This window comes from Callithrix jacchus, chromosome 12 (assembly GCF_049354715.1).
Source record: "Callithrix jacchus isolate 240 chromosome 12, calJac240_pri, whole genome shotgun sequence".
Taxonomy (NCBI): domain Eukaryota; kingdom Metazoa; phylum Chordata; class Mammalia; order Primates; family Cebidae; genus Callithrix; species Callithrix jacchus.
Window position 1 is genome coordinate 77934606 of NC_133513.1, and position 14523 is coordinate 77949128.

The window sequence follows — 14523 nt, forward strand, 5'->3', positions numbered from 1 at the left end:
ATGAGATGGAATATTAAGACACAATGAATTTGCATGATTAAAACAAACAAACAAGCACCATCTTGACAAACTCTCCTTGCCCTGGAATGGTAAGAGGTAAGTCTAAATCGGATTATTTACATGAAATATTGCTTATAAGTGGATTCTTTTCTTTTTCCTGAGACCAGCCAAGGGATAAAAACATGACTGGAAACTTCTGTTAATTTTGAAACCAAAGAACAATGTAAAGGTAGAGGGAAACATTCTTTGGAAAAAATTCCCAGTGTCACAAAAAGGCAAACTGCCTATCTGGAAAAAGAGTAGAGAGAGCATTAAATAGATAGTTAATTCAAATTGGAATTATAAAATAACGATAATTCTCCTTCTGCTAAGGCAATGAATTGAATTCCAGCTATAGACTTATTTAATTCTAACATTCATGCTAAACTAAGGTCATATATTTACTTTGCTATGTACCACTTTTATGATAGACTAAGCCTGCCTTGTTAGTTACAAAGCGAGTTTTATTATATGCATATGGTGGGTTATGCTTGGTACTTAACTTTAAATATTGAAATATAAGGATATTAAAGTATAAATATGATCATTATACTTTATTTTATTAACCCTTCTATACACCAACATGGGCAACTAGGTTCTTAGAGACATCATAGAAATTTCTTAAATCTCCTACCTATCCCTGAGAATGGTCCAGAGCTCTCCACCTAGACAAGCTTCCATCAACATATACAAATATTTGCTGTCCTTGAATGTTCTGTACAGTCTGTAAATTGCAAAGAAGAAAACAAAGATTATAAACATTACTGTCTTTTGCAAGTATGCAATTTTGGGGGGGTCCCAGATTATAGCTTTGATTAGCCAAGCTCAAATTTTGTCAGAATGAGAGAGTTCTAAGCCCATATAGGAAAAAGAAGTCAATGGCTCATGAATAAGGATTTTAATAGGAGAAACTAGGGTGGTAATCCCTCCCTTGAAATGGATTAATCCTAATGATTATGAACAAAGAGGGTTTCTTGAGATTCTTTCTACTCCACTTTGGGTGATGTTTCAAGCATGGACTCTTGGGGTAACATTTAGTTGTCATCAACATGTAGTGAAAATGGATATAAAGTGGACTAAACTTTATAAATTCAGACATATATAAATTTCATGTGCTACTCTCTTAAATTCATCCTGTTAAATTACATCCTGTTCTCAGTAAGTGTCACTGGAAAATTCATTATAAAAAGCTGCTTCTGCATATAAAAATCTCCTCATTATCTATTTATTAGTACTGAGGTGGAATGGTCAGCTGTCATTTCATTTTTTTAGATCTTCAAAAAATGTTCAGATAATTAAAGGTTAAATAGTTTGATTTTGGATATTTTGTCTTTTAAGCATCAGAGGTCTATGTAGAGTTTGGGGGTTTTGAAAAGGATAAAAATGTAATGTTAGAAATTCTGGCACCTCTTTTGGGAAAAACACATTGTTTTCAGATACTGATTCTCTTTAAAAGGAAGAATAGAATCAGAAATTTATTTTTAAAAATCAAACAGCTTTCTTAGGGTTAGACTAAAAATAAGTTTCTTTGTATATATGAAATGTATTAACAGCAAGCACAAGTGGCAGAGGGTTTTGTGGTGGATTTGTTGCTTGGTGTTGGTTACATCTGTCCCTGGAATGGGGCCTTTACCTCACGATGAAATCGGAATGAGCCCCCTGCATGATCTGCTTCTCTGAGCGGATGTGCTCCTGCTGTCTTGTGTCCACAATGTGACGTTTCTTGAGAATCTTCATAGCAAACGTTTTAGATTCTTCACTTTTCAACTGGACCTTAAAGAAAGAGAGAAGGGAGTAAGAAAAAGCCCATAGACTTATAAGAGTAAATTATTATTTCAAAATTAACAGGCACATGGAGCACTTAAATGAACCTCAGCCCCCACCCAAGTCACACACACAGGAAATCCTTGCTAGAGCTGGGTTTAACATCCAGGGCTCACACCTATCATCCAGTCTCATGCTCTGTTACTGGCTGAATTTTAACTAACTCAATTCCAAATTAATTTTGTTCACATGTGGACTAGAAGAGGGAAAATGTACTTAGTTATAGTTTTATTATTTCATTTCTTAGAGTATATTTGAATACAATTTGTGGTTTTTCTTCTTCAATCAAAAAAGTAGAAAAAAATTAACTTCCAATTTTATTTAAGTAAAGATGGCCAAAAATAGGGTCATATGGACCTTTATGTTCTTCTTTCTTAGTTCTAGTCTACAAACATTTCTAGAGTTTTTAACTTGAGTGGTGGACCCTAGTCTCTGCTGAGACTGCAGACTGTTATTTCTTCAGTACTGGCTGTATTCATTTCTTCTTTTTAACTTTGTGGAATTTTCCCTCCCTATAGTTTAAAGAGGAAAAAACATAATGTAACAAGATTTTTTTCAAGAGATTTTGAAAATCATTTGTTTTTCTTCTCGAACATGCATGATGGCGTCAGCTCCTTTGACCTCAAACTTTACTCTCTAGTAACTGGGAAGACCTTGAGACTTAATTTTTTTAGTGTGCCATCCCTCTCTTGCAGCCCACATGGCTTTCAGTGGCTCCAAAGGAGGCTAGGGTCTTCCAAATGCCATACCTCAGACAGGATGCTATTTATTGTTTTACAAGAAATTTCAACAAGGTGACTTGTAACAAAAACAAGAGTGATAATAGAGCTAATTACTTAAAAGCAATATAAGGGTGTCATCACCTAGTGCTCTCAAGCAGCAGAATCCTCAAGATGATACAAAACAGCCACATTATTTGGAGGTAATGAAACCTTGGGGAAATAGCATGGCATGCTGGTTCTGCTTTTCAGTTGAAGTATGGCTGTCCCCTCTTTAGTTCTTAATTATTTACTGCTTCACCATCAGGGATAGTGAAGTTCTCAAGTGTCTTGTTCCTGCACACATGTAAAGATTGAGTTCAAGCTGAGAGGACGTTAATGTGGCAAGTTCCTTAGGAGAGAGCATGAAGATACTGAAAATAAATGGGCCTCAGTGAGCTGCCAGAATCTGTGAATCAGTATGACAGGTAGAGGGAAAAACGGATATTTGAAAATGCCTTTAACAGCCAAAGGCCCTCTGCTCTGTCTGTGAAACTCAAAGATGACAGATTAGTGTGATACAAGTAAATTCAGTTGTAACCCATAATAAAATGCAAAATGTGAAAACTCACTTCTAAATGAAATCTGGACAGCTAGGGAAGATGGCATGAAAAATGAGCTATGTTAGAGTACTACAATTCAGAGAATAAGGAGTACAGTCATATTCCCTCTTCAGAGTCATGCCCAGTTTAACTAGTGAGGAGTCTTTTGTAGTTCAAAAATGCCTACTGTAAAAACTATTCTCTTTAGTGATGACAACGCAGATTTTTTTATACTTGTTCACAGGGTCAGAGGAAAGAATGCAGCCTTTATGGTCACAGGTCTGGACTTGAATTCTGACTCTGCTTAGTCTCTCTCAGTATAAGCAACTATTGTCTCTTGGGCTAGTTGCTTAACTGCTCTGAGCCCTATTTCTGGCTAACGATAATACCAGATACCACAGTTATTGTGATCCTAAATGAGAACCTGCCACCAAATGGTCATTCATTGACAGACTCTCTGCTTGTACCCAGCAATCTCTACTGAACAGGACAAATCTAATGTTGGTTTTTCAGAGGAACAAACTGATTTTCCCAAAAGGTTCATATCTTTCCCAAAGTCACAGAGTTATCAAGTGGCAGAACTGGATTCATGTTCAGGTGTATTTCGGCCCAAGCTATTTCCAGTATATACAACTTCCCTTCAGCTGAATACAAAAACAATTAAATGCACAGTGATTGATACTTTACAAATCAGAGTTTAATGGAATTGGCTAACTCATGGACTGTGAGATAAACTGAACAATATGTCTAATACCTTTAAGTTTAACTTGTGCGAGGCAGGTGATTTGGGAGAACAGCCAAGTCCTCACTGACATTTTCCTAGGCACTTCCAGGGACCTCAGTGTGATAAGGGATTGCTTGAATACTACAAGGAGAAGCCAAGTGGAGTAGGAAGAGCGTGATGAGAGCCGGTGGGTGGCAGATGCCATGAGAGATAGGTAAAAGCTACAGAAATTCTTGGGAGTCAGGCTTACTAGCTGCCAATTTAAAAGTATTAATTAGAAAAAGTTTATAGAACTATACTGCTAACCTACTGAAGCTTTCTGCTTTGCCTTTACTTTGCAGGGAAGCAGTCCTTAGGTCTAGAATCATCTTCCTTCTTTGCACTCTGTACAAGACCTCATGAGTTCCTTAGAGTTCGGGCCCTTAGAACCTCCACTTCCAATTTAAACTGGAATGCCACAAGACTCACAGCACCCAGGACCACTGGTTGAGTTAACTCAATAGAGAGAGTGGAGAATGTTGAATTATGTTAATTATTTGCATAAAGCCCAAGTAACATATTCATTGGAAATCTTCTGACAAACCAACAACTTATGATCATTCAAGAATGTTCAATTCAACATTGTTTCTAATAGAAAAATTTAGAAACAGTCTAAATTCCTAGAAAGAGGAGGAGTTTGCAAAAATAAATTACAGTATATCCATGCAATGCAACTGTAAAAATGACTTAGAATTATGTTTAACATTATGGAAAAATAACTAAAACATATGTATAAATAAAAGATACTGATTATGGACAGCATACATTTGATGATCTTACAGGGTGTTTGTATGTTAGTGTATGTGTCTGTGTATATATATACGTACATATATATACATCTATATGTGAAATAAATTGATGAAGACACAATCAAAAATGTGTTTATCGATATGTTAACAATGTTTTTCCTTAGGGAGATTTTCAGTTGATTTTTACCTCTTTTTACTTTTTGAATTGCTTAACTTTTGAATAATCATCATATCTTGCCTTTACAATGAGTAAAAGTAAAACTCTGGAACTTTAAGTCTCTTTTAAATTGTAACAGCTATTTATTATTATTGTCTGAATCTTTCTAACTGATTTTGATTCAACTAGAATTCCATGAATGCAAATTTTGTGAAATTGTACAGAGTAAAACAACCTATTCACGTCTGGGGCTGAACCACCCACTATCATCTTCTTTCAGTGTTGGCCACAAAATTTTTTTTTCAATATCAACTCTGAGTAAGTTATAGCAATTTGTATTTGGTGAGCCTAAGATATTATGTTTTATTATAAAAATATTTTAACAAACCTAATCCATGAAGAATGTTAAGGTGACATTTAGTTTGCTTTTTATTTTTCCTGTTGTCCAAATTAATTATGCCAAGTCCACGTGTGCTCATTTGAGATGATAATGATGATATTTTAGCAAGTCAGTTAGAGCTATGAAATTGCTTTTGGGTATGAAGAGAGATCAGCAAAAGAGGAGAACAGGAATGCATATTTTTGTTCTTTCTCTTGCCCAGGAATCCTTCCCAGCCTAGATAGTTATGCATGTTCCTCACATTTGTCTTCTTTTTGCAGACTATCCTAACCTCCTAGGTGGCCAGGCTAATCCTCTAGTTGAGAGTGTGACTAGTGTGATATTTGAATGATTTTTGTTTCAATCTCAACCTTTTTTTTTTTTTTTTTTGCTTGTTCTCTTGGACAAGTTGCTCTCTGCTTTCATTTCCTCATCTATTATATAGGGATATCCTGATAGGTTACCTGTGAAAACTAAATAAAAGGGTTTATGTATCAAATAAAGTGTTTACTTTGTTCTGACTGCAACCCACCTCAGTGCTAAAAAGCAGATGAGTAAGGATTTGAGAATCTGCTTGTGGAAGATTGTGGATGCTATAAAAGGAACAAGATCATGTGTTTTGCAGGGACATAGATGGAGCTGGAGGCCGTTATCCTCAGCAAACTAACACAGGAACAGAAAACCAAACTGCATGTTCTCACTTGTAAGTGGGAGCTGAACAATGAGAACACAGGGAGAGGAACAACACACACTGGTGCCTGTCAGGGGAGGCTTGGGGGTGTTGGCAGAGAGCATCAGGAGAAATAGCTAATGCGTGCTGGCTTAATGCCAGGTGATGGCTTGATAAGTGCACCAAACCACCATGGCACTTGTTTACCTATGTTAACAAACATATACATCCTGCACATGCACCCCAGAAGTTTAAAGTTTAAAATAATAATAAAGCATTAATATCAGTTTATTAATTATATTAAATGTATTATACAAATGTAAGTTATCAATAGTAGGGTTCATTGGGTTCAGTGTATATAGCAATTTTCTATACTATCTTCACATTTCTGTAACTATATTACTATTCTCGAAAAAGTTAGGGCTGCTTATTCCACATTGGTTTTACTTCAAAATTCCTAGAAAGGGAAAATGAACAAGAAAATTTGAATACTCAAGGTCTTCATTTTGTTTTATATAAGAAATGCTATCTGCTATATTAGAAATTAGAATTGGTAAATGTTTCATTTACAATAAATTGTTACTTCAGTATGAAGTATTATATTAACATTTCAATGAATGTATACTTGGGCCAAGTAGATCTTAAGGTGGGAATTTCTGACAAGGATTTTGACACGTTCTTAACTATCTGGCTGTAGCTGATGTCTACATAATACTGGCCTGAAAATGAAAGACGATGTCATCAGCATTTTAAAGATCTTTGAAGATGCATTTGCTGGTTGTATTTAAATAGAGTACATGCTTCCTTTCTACCTAAGGTAGCTGATAGCCTTAAAAAGGCTTGTTTCCTACTGGACCCATTTTTTTGCCCTTATTGGGAAGGAAAGTTATGATCAAGAGAAGGTTAAAACTGGCTTAGTACCACTGGCTCTGATTTGGTCTTTATAATTTGCATCCATTCCTTCATTTAACTATGTTATTAAGAGTTCATAGCTTATTTTGCACTGACAATATCATAATTATTTCAGAAGAAAGTTACTTTCTGAACTACACTGTAATTGAAATGATTTCTCAAATGCAAGGCTTAAACTGTCAAATGTCACATGGCTCATTATTATGCCTAAGTCCCATATAATGTAGTTCAAATTACATTTTCATGCACTGCAGGAGAGGGGTACTCCCTTCATGCTCTGTCTTAGGTAAACTGATGCTACAGAACAAAGGTGATGAAGAAACTACATAAAACATAAACCTGGGATCTAATTATGGATCTTTCACTAGTAAGTCATATAATCTCAATGGACCTCAGACCACTTTTCAGAAAATCCAGGGTGAAACTATATTGTCTCTAAAACTCATTCCAGCTAGAGAATTCTATACATCTGCAATTTGACATAATATGCATTTTTAAAGCATGTTAATTATATTTAACCTTATAGAAATGGCCCAACAAACATGTGGCAATATCTTGGGAAGAAGGAAAAGGGAAAATACTTTTTCCTTCTTCCCACAAAAGTTACTTAAGGAAACATGATGATCCTCTCTGAAAGTATGGGCTTGACTTTACATTTATGTTTATATTCTATTGGGAGGTGGGGGTTTTATTTTCTCTGTTCTCTCAACCCCAAAATATGAAGGAATTGGTTTCTGTTATATTCTCAGTTACTAACTTTCAAGGACCACACACTGGAAATAAGTAGCAGTAGCTTTTCTCAGGAAGAGCATTAAAACAGGCCTCAAGGCATAAGAGAATCTGGGCAGAGTCACTGTAATTGTAATAGCTGCAAAATAGGGATGGCAAATAGTTTTTCTAAATAATATAGCACAAAATTTTAAACAGGTAGTCTGTATTATTTGGTAAAGCATAGAGCCATTTCTTTAGTTTTGGCTCTCTTTAACCTGAGAGAAAAAGGCTTTGTAAGTAATCTAGAAATAATTTGGCAGGGTCTGTGATTTGAGATTTAAGTAACCCACATTTAATATAAATAGAGATAAAGAATTTATGACAAGTTCTGTGGTGAAAAACTCTACAAAGGAAAAAAAAGAAAAGAAAAAAAAGAAAGTGGGGGAGGGAGAGAGAAAGCCCTACATTGAGAGACTGTGAATATTTTATCCTACTAGATTAACTGTGCCAAAGGGCAGGTTCACCAAAATCGGCCAAAGGTCTATAATAACACATCAACAATCAAGAACATCAGTAAACAAATCATTAGATGCTCTATAAATACATAAGCACTGTGGTGTTCCATCTCCATCATTTTCCAATACTTCCCTATCGCCAGAAAGCTCTTCGCAGCCCTGTAAGACAGTGGACTTAGAGTCTATGTTCAGAAAACAATGTAAGCATCCTGTTCTGCAGCAGTGGGGTATAATAACAAAGCTGAAGCACCACGTACAGAAGCCAAGAAATTCAAGAAGAAATAAGCATGAAGTTACTATACATTAAATAACTGGGTATTTAGATTACTAAAATAGATCATACATGTAGAAAATAAAAAAAAATTAGTGTAACACAAAATTTTAGCATCTGAATATATGTACCAGAAAAAGTATATCTCAAGAGATAGAAAGTAGATGAGAGGCCAGGTGTGGTGGCTTATGCCTGTAATGCCAGCACTTTGGGAGACGAGTAGATTGTTTGAGCTCACAAGTTTGAGACCAGCCATGGGCAACATGGCAAAACTGTGTCTCTACAAAAAACACAAAAATTAGCTGGGTGTGGTGGTGCGGGCCTGTAGTCAGTCCCAGCTACGCAGGAGGCTGAGGTGGGAGATTGTTTGAGCCTGGGAGCTGGAGGCTGCCGTGAGCCAAGATCTAGCCACTGCACTCCAGCCTGGGTGACAGAGCAAGACCCTATTTCAAAAAAAAAAAAAAAAAAATGTACCTGCGGATGGGTATGGAGTATTTCTAAATGGGCACAAGAATTCTTACTGGAGTGGTAGGAATGTTCTAAAACTGAGTTATGTGATGGTCATTACAATTCTAAAAATCACCGAATTATACACTGAAAATGGGAAAGTTTTATGGTATGTAAATTATATCTCAATGACGTTGTTAAAGAACTTTCATAAAGAGAAAGAACTCATAAGTTCTCAAATCTACAACTTCTAGTTATGTATTAATTTGTCAGGTAGCTATATGTTTCTTTACATTTTAAGAAATTTAATGTCAAAAATGTATTCCTCAATGCTTTTCATTTACAATAAAAGTTCCCCAGTCAGCCAAAAACTAGAGTTTTAAACTCTAATTTCTGTGAAATATTGATACATTTTTAAAAAGTCATTTTTAATGATTTTTTACTTGTTTATCGAAAAACCTAAATTTAAAAGTCTTAATTTAAAAAAAATTAAAATCATGAATGAATTTAAACAAAATGTATGTAATTAACACAAAGTTCTTTAAAAGTTATCTTGTCAAAATAATATGTACAGTTGGCTTTCTGTATCTGTGGGCTCTACATCCACATTCATACAACCAAAATGGATAGCTGTGTTTGAGGTGAACACATACATACAGTTTTCTTGTCATTATTCCCTAAACAATACAGTGTAACAGCTCATTAGATAATATGCATTGTATTAGGTATTGTAAATAATTTAGAAATGATTTAAAATATAGCTGAGAATGTGTGTATATGCAAATACTATGCCATTTTATATTAGGGAATGGAGCATCTATAAACTTTGGTATCCACAGCAGGAAGAGGGGTTGGTGAGGGCAGGTCCTAGAACCAATCCTCATGGATACTGCAGGGGCAGGGGTGGAGGGCTTAAAGTATTGTAATTATAAACAAACTGCAATTGTATGCAAGTCTCTATGACATCCTAAAGCCTCATTTTCCTTATTTCTGGGAATAAAACCAGTCCAGGCATGGTGGCTCATGCATGTAATCCCAGCACTTTGGGAAGCCAAGCAGGCAAATCACTTGAGATCGGGAGTTTAAGACCAGCTTGGCCAACATAGTGAAACCCCATCTCTACCAAAAACATAAAAATTGGCTGAGCATGGCAGTGTGTGCCTGTAATCCCAGCTACTCAAGAGGTTGAGGCAGGAGAATTGCTTGAACTTGGGAGGCAGAGGTTTCAGTGAGCTGAGATCGCACCACTCCACTCCAGCCTGGGTGACAAGGCAAGACTCCATCTCAAAAAAGAACAACAAAAAAAGGAATAAAACCAGCTTCATATTACAGAAACAGATATTGTAAGATCAAATCAGATAGTGTATGTGAAAATTCTTTGGAAATTAAGAAGTGCTGTGTAAGAATGATCATTACTACTATGATTTCCAAGATATGGTATCCTACTATTAGAACACATAATTAAATCTGTTTTTAAGTTAGTAGTCCCAAATTAACTGAATAAAAACAGGACTAGGAAAAAATCTACCTGTTTGAATTTAAGGAAGTTTTACTTTCATGGTGAAAGAAAAAGCAATTTTATTACTCTGACTCAGATAACTTTTTGGACATGGCCAACTAAAGTGCCATGCCTGGGAGAAGCCAGCTTACTACATTCATAAAAGCAAATGAAATGCTTTAAGTGAACAGAAAGCTTCTATCCTACAAATCAGTGTTGGGTTATATTTCCCAACATTTCTTAACAACAAAAATAACAAAAAAATACTAATTCTATTATTTACTTAAGCAGAGAACACAGTAACTTCTCTATTTCTGTCACTTTTCTCTGCACAATGACATCATATGATTTATTTTTCCCCTTGGCCAATGTCTGAAATTTAAGAATGAACGATAGCATTTGCTTTGCTTCATAGGATACAGGAGAGAAGAATAAAAGGAACTTATCACAGCCTGAGTGACACATGTTTGAATGACCCGAGAATGCACAGGATAGATTGTGAGTTTAACAGAGATGTCAGAATTGGAAAGCTTTTCAGCCATGAGGCATAGAGGCACAGCATTGCTGGAGTGGTGACTCCATTTCACGGTAAAGGCTTCATGCATTAAAGTTCCTATTCATAGATAACTCCTCCACCTACACACACAGACTCACACACTCAGAGTCAGGTATAACATTTTGAGAAGAAAGGAAGATACAAAAGTAGCTTGTTTTTATATATGCCTTTTCATTCGAATCCATCTGCCATTTGCACAATGGACAGATAATCAAGAGAGGGTCTCTCTTCTTCTTATCCTTGTTTTTCTTTCCTCATTTACCTCAACCCCACATCAAAAATATCAATAATTTTCTTTGCTCTGTGATTTGCCTTCAGACTTAAAATCAGTTCTACAGCTAGTGACCCAAAATATCAGCAAATATTTATATTATTACATTTAAATGTATCGAAAGACAAAGGTATTTTTGTAGAGGAGATAAGTTTGTTTTTTTTTTTTTTCATTTTTTAAAGACATTTAACTTTCAGTTTGGAGGAAAGTCAGAAAAAAAACCTAATATTTTTCTATTTTTAATTATACCATGAACAAAGGATTGAACAATTTTCTAGAAGTTACTTGCAAATCAAAGAACATTTATATTTTCCCTTAATAAGGAATTAGCATTAATTCATTTTCATTCAAAAGGCCTTATCACTCCTTAAACAAAACATTTATTTCCTAAAGTTTTTATGCTAAATAAACTTTACTTCAGTGATTATTTTTGCAGTGATTATTAAAAAAGGCACTTGCAGGATTTTATTACCTTTAATACACTTTAAATTATTTTCTTCATCAAACAATCAAATATTTTTCATCCTTTACCCAACACTTTAATTTCTATGCATAATCTCACTTGTATAAAGAAATACTATGTGTATCAGTTTTGAAAACTTGTTTACATATTTTAAATTGAGCACATGAATATCTCACATAAATTCATTTATTCTAATACTTAAAGCACACATATAACCATGTAGGTGAAGTTGAGTGTTTATATTTCAATTCCTTTCATTTATTGACTCTGAAAATCTAAAATGAGTTGAAATGAAACAGAGAGGATCACATACTGTAAAATTCAGCTCTCTTTCTGACTTCTGGCCCAATTAACTCATCAAAGGTTTTGCACTGCAGTTATACTTCTAAATATAGGGACGAATGACTTTATAATTTCTTTAAACTGTTACATACTGGAAAACTTTAATAAAATGGCTTATAATCAGATCTTAATGTCTTAATACATATTATCCTTAAACTTCATCTCTTCTGATGTTAAAAAAAGGATAACTGCACAATTTATCCATGTAACCAAAAACGACTTGTACCCCCTAAAGATATTACAATTTAAAATATTTTTTTAAATACTGAAAAAGTGCTGGGAGACAGGGCTGTGGGAATGGTAATAAGGGTGGGGAGGGATATAGGGGAGAACCTCCCAACCTAGAATTCAGTGAAGCTTTCAATAATAAGGCAAAATAAAGACATTTTCAGATGAAAGCAAATTAAGGAAAAAAGAAAAAGATAATTTCTTCCCCCATATGATTATTATATTTCACATTTATCTTGTGTTTCAGATTTTCACAAATCTAAAAGGATATCAACTGTAGCCAAGTCAGTTCAATAAGTATTTACTGGATTGTGCTTATGTTAGCTCACTTTAGGGAAAACAGTCACATTAAAAATTTAGACTGCTTTGTTCATGTGCATGTGGCATCCAAGGTCATAGTGATGACCAGACAGCGGCTCCTGTTTTAACTTATTTGTTTGAACTTCTTTTGGGTAGTAATGATCTCCCCCGTCTCAGTGTGAACATGAAAGGCAGTGGACTAGAGATAGGGACTAAGAACAAACTACCTGTCTCACAAAAGCTCCTGACCTCATAGCTCAATGTTCAAGCTAATATGTGGTATATGTCAATGGCAATGGGAAATACTGAGGGACCAAGTACTAATTAGCCATAAATTAAATGTATGCGATCAACGAGCTATATTGAAACATATTTTTTCCAGAAAGTGAGATAAATTATTTCATTTTATGTAAAAAGACATGACTCATTTCTATATAACTAAGATACACAAGGGGACTATTTTTCTTTCTCATGGAAGGAATCCCTCTTTGAAAGTGTTTACATGAAAATTTCAGGAATGCAGACTGTGGTACAAAATAACCTACCTTTGTCAGAAGATAAATTATGATGTCTATTTCTGGGAGCAGCGCCACCTAAAAATAGCCTGTCTGGTCACCTTATGATGCATTCTTTCATGTCATGGATGGAAGTTTAGAGCTGAGTCTGTGTTTATATGCTTTCATTACTTAATGTCCAAACAGCTCTTTTTTTTTTTTTTTTTGACAAGTCTAATCTATTTTAAGAATATAACACAATTATACTCTACTGATTGGCTATCTAATATTTCTCTCTGCTCCCCCCATAGAACTTCACTGTAGTCTGGTCAGTTGTTTTGGTGTCTTGTGACATGTGGCCTTTTATGTTGTAACCTTTGCCTGGAATGGCCTTTTCCCAGAATGGCCTTTCGCCATCTGTTCATTTAAATCCCAACCTATTCTCCACTGCCTGGCTTCAGTTCTGCATATCTTCCCAGGGCCTCTTCTACTCCATCAGTTTCAAATGACCTCTCTCCTGATGAAATACTGAGAACGCTTCTGCATAATTTTTAATTTAACACAATAGCATAAGGTTTTGTTTGCTACTTTTCAAATGTGTTAATTATCTTCTTACTTAGGAGGAGACAGAAATTCCTTGAGGCAAGAATGATATCAGATATTTCCATATCCCACAAGTATTTTGGATTTTTTTAAAACAGATGATTTTTGCCTAATGTGATATAACCATTAAGACCCTGGATTACAAAACGTAATATTTATGTCATAGAAAACATAAAGGCAGTGTGACCTAAGTGTTAACTTTTGGAAGAGCTGTTTTATCACCAATTATCTTAAGCTTTGGAAAGACATGCCCAGCGCATTCTAGATTTATAGTGTTTATTCTAAAATCACATGCAGGTTTAGAGGAAAAACTAACATTTTATCTTCTGGTAGGATACTAACTTCCACTACTTGTAATAAGAAATAGGCATTTCAATTAATTGCCAATGTATAAAATTTCTATAATTAATTTCCCAAGATGTGTAAAAAGAAACTTCTATTTTTCATTCATGTTATCTAGATTTTGTTATAATTACCAATGTACAAAAGAAAACATACTCTACAATAATGAGATGAAGTAATGTTTATCTTACTTTATTTGCCTATGCCAAAGTAGAGATACGCTTTACCACTTGCAGTTTCTCCATGGGAACGGTCATGTATTATTTCAGCAGTTGCAGCATATTGTTACTACACCTACTGATGCTCAATTAGTGTTTATTAGATCGGATATTCATTAGTTATCCGAAGAACTTTTTATAAGAAATGAATACTATTCATTACAGTTAATAATTTTTGTCAGTTTTATTCTTTGGAAGAATAAACATACAATGAGAATTACATATTTAATAATAAACTAAGTAGGGTACCGCAGAGGCTGTGTTAAATGAAGCACACTTCCCATTTCAACCAGTATTGAGGTCCTTACTTACTTTAGTTACAGAGGACACAAGGCCATAAGGAAGCAGGGTTTCTGCAGGTGTCCGATATAGCATAAATCACCATGGGTACACATGGCAATGCTGCCCAAAGATCCCCACAGCTATTCTGTTTCATTTCTGTGTGGCTTGGCAGTAGGAAGCTCTTGAAAT

General features: G+C 34.9%; 1 protein-coding gene and 1 long non-coding RNA gene across 8 annotated transcripts in view; one reads left to right on the forward strand and one right to left on the reverse strand.

Annotated features, from left to right (window-relative positions):
- The window catches only part of PRKG1 (protein kinase cGMP-dependent 1), a 1319131-nt gene that overhangs the window by 30166 nt on the left and 1274442 nt on the right, over positions 1 to 14523 (reverse strand). For all 6 annotated transcript variants that reach the window (XM_002756357.7, XM_017963432.4, XM_035266233.3 and 3 more), the window contains 2 exons: positions 1673 to 1812; positions 674 to 763 (listed from right to left, as the gene is read on the reverse strand). In XM_002756357.7, coding sequence (XP_002756403.1) covers positions 674 to 763; positions 1673 to 1812 — 230 coding nt within the window. The remainder of the gene's footprint in view (positions 1 to 673; positions 764 to 1672; positions 1813 to 14523) is intronic.
- The window catches only part of LOC103796739 (uncharacterized), a 64187-nt gene that overhangs the window by 1739 nt on the left and 47925 nt on the right, over positions 1 to 14523 (forward strand). The gene's annotated exons all lie outside the window — the stretch shown is intronic.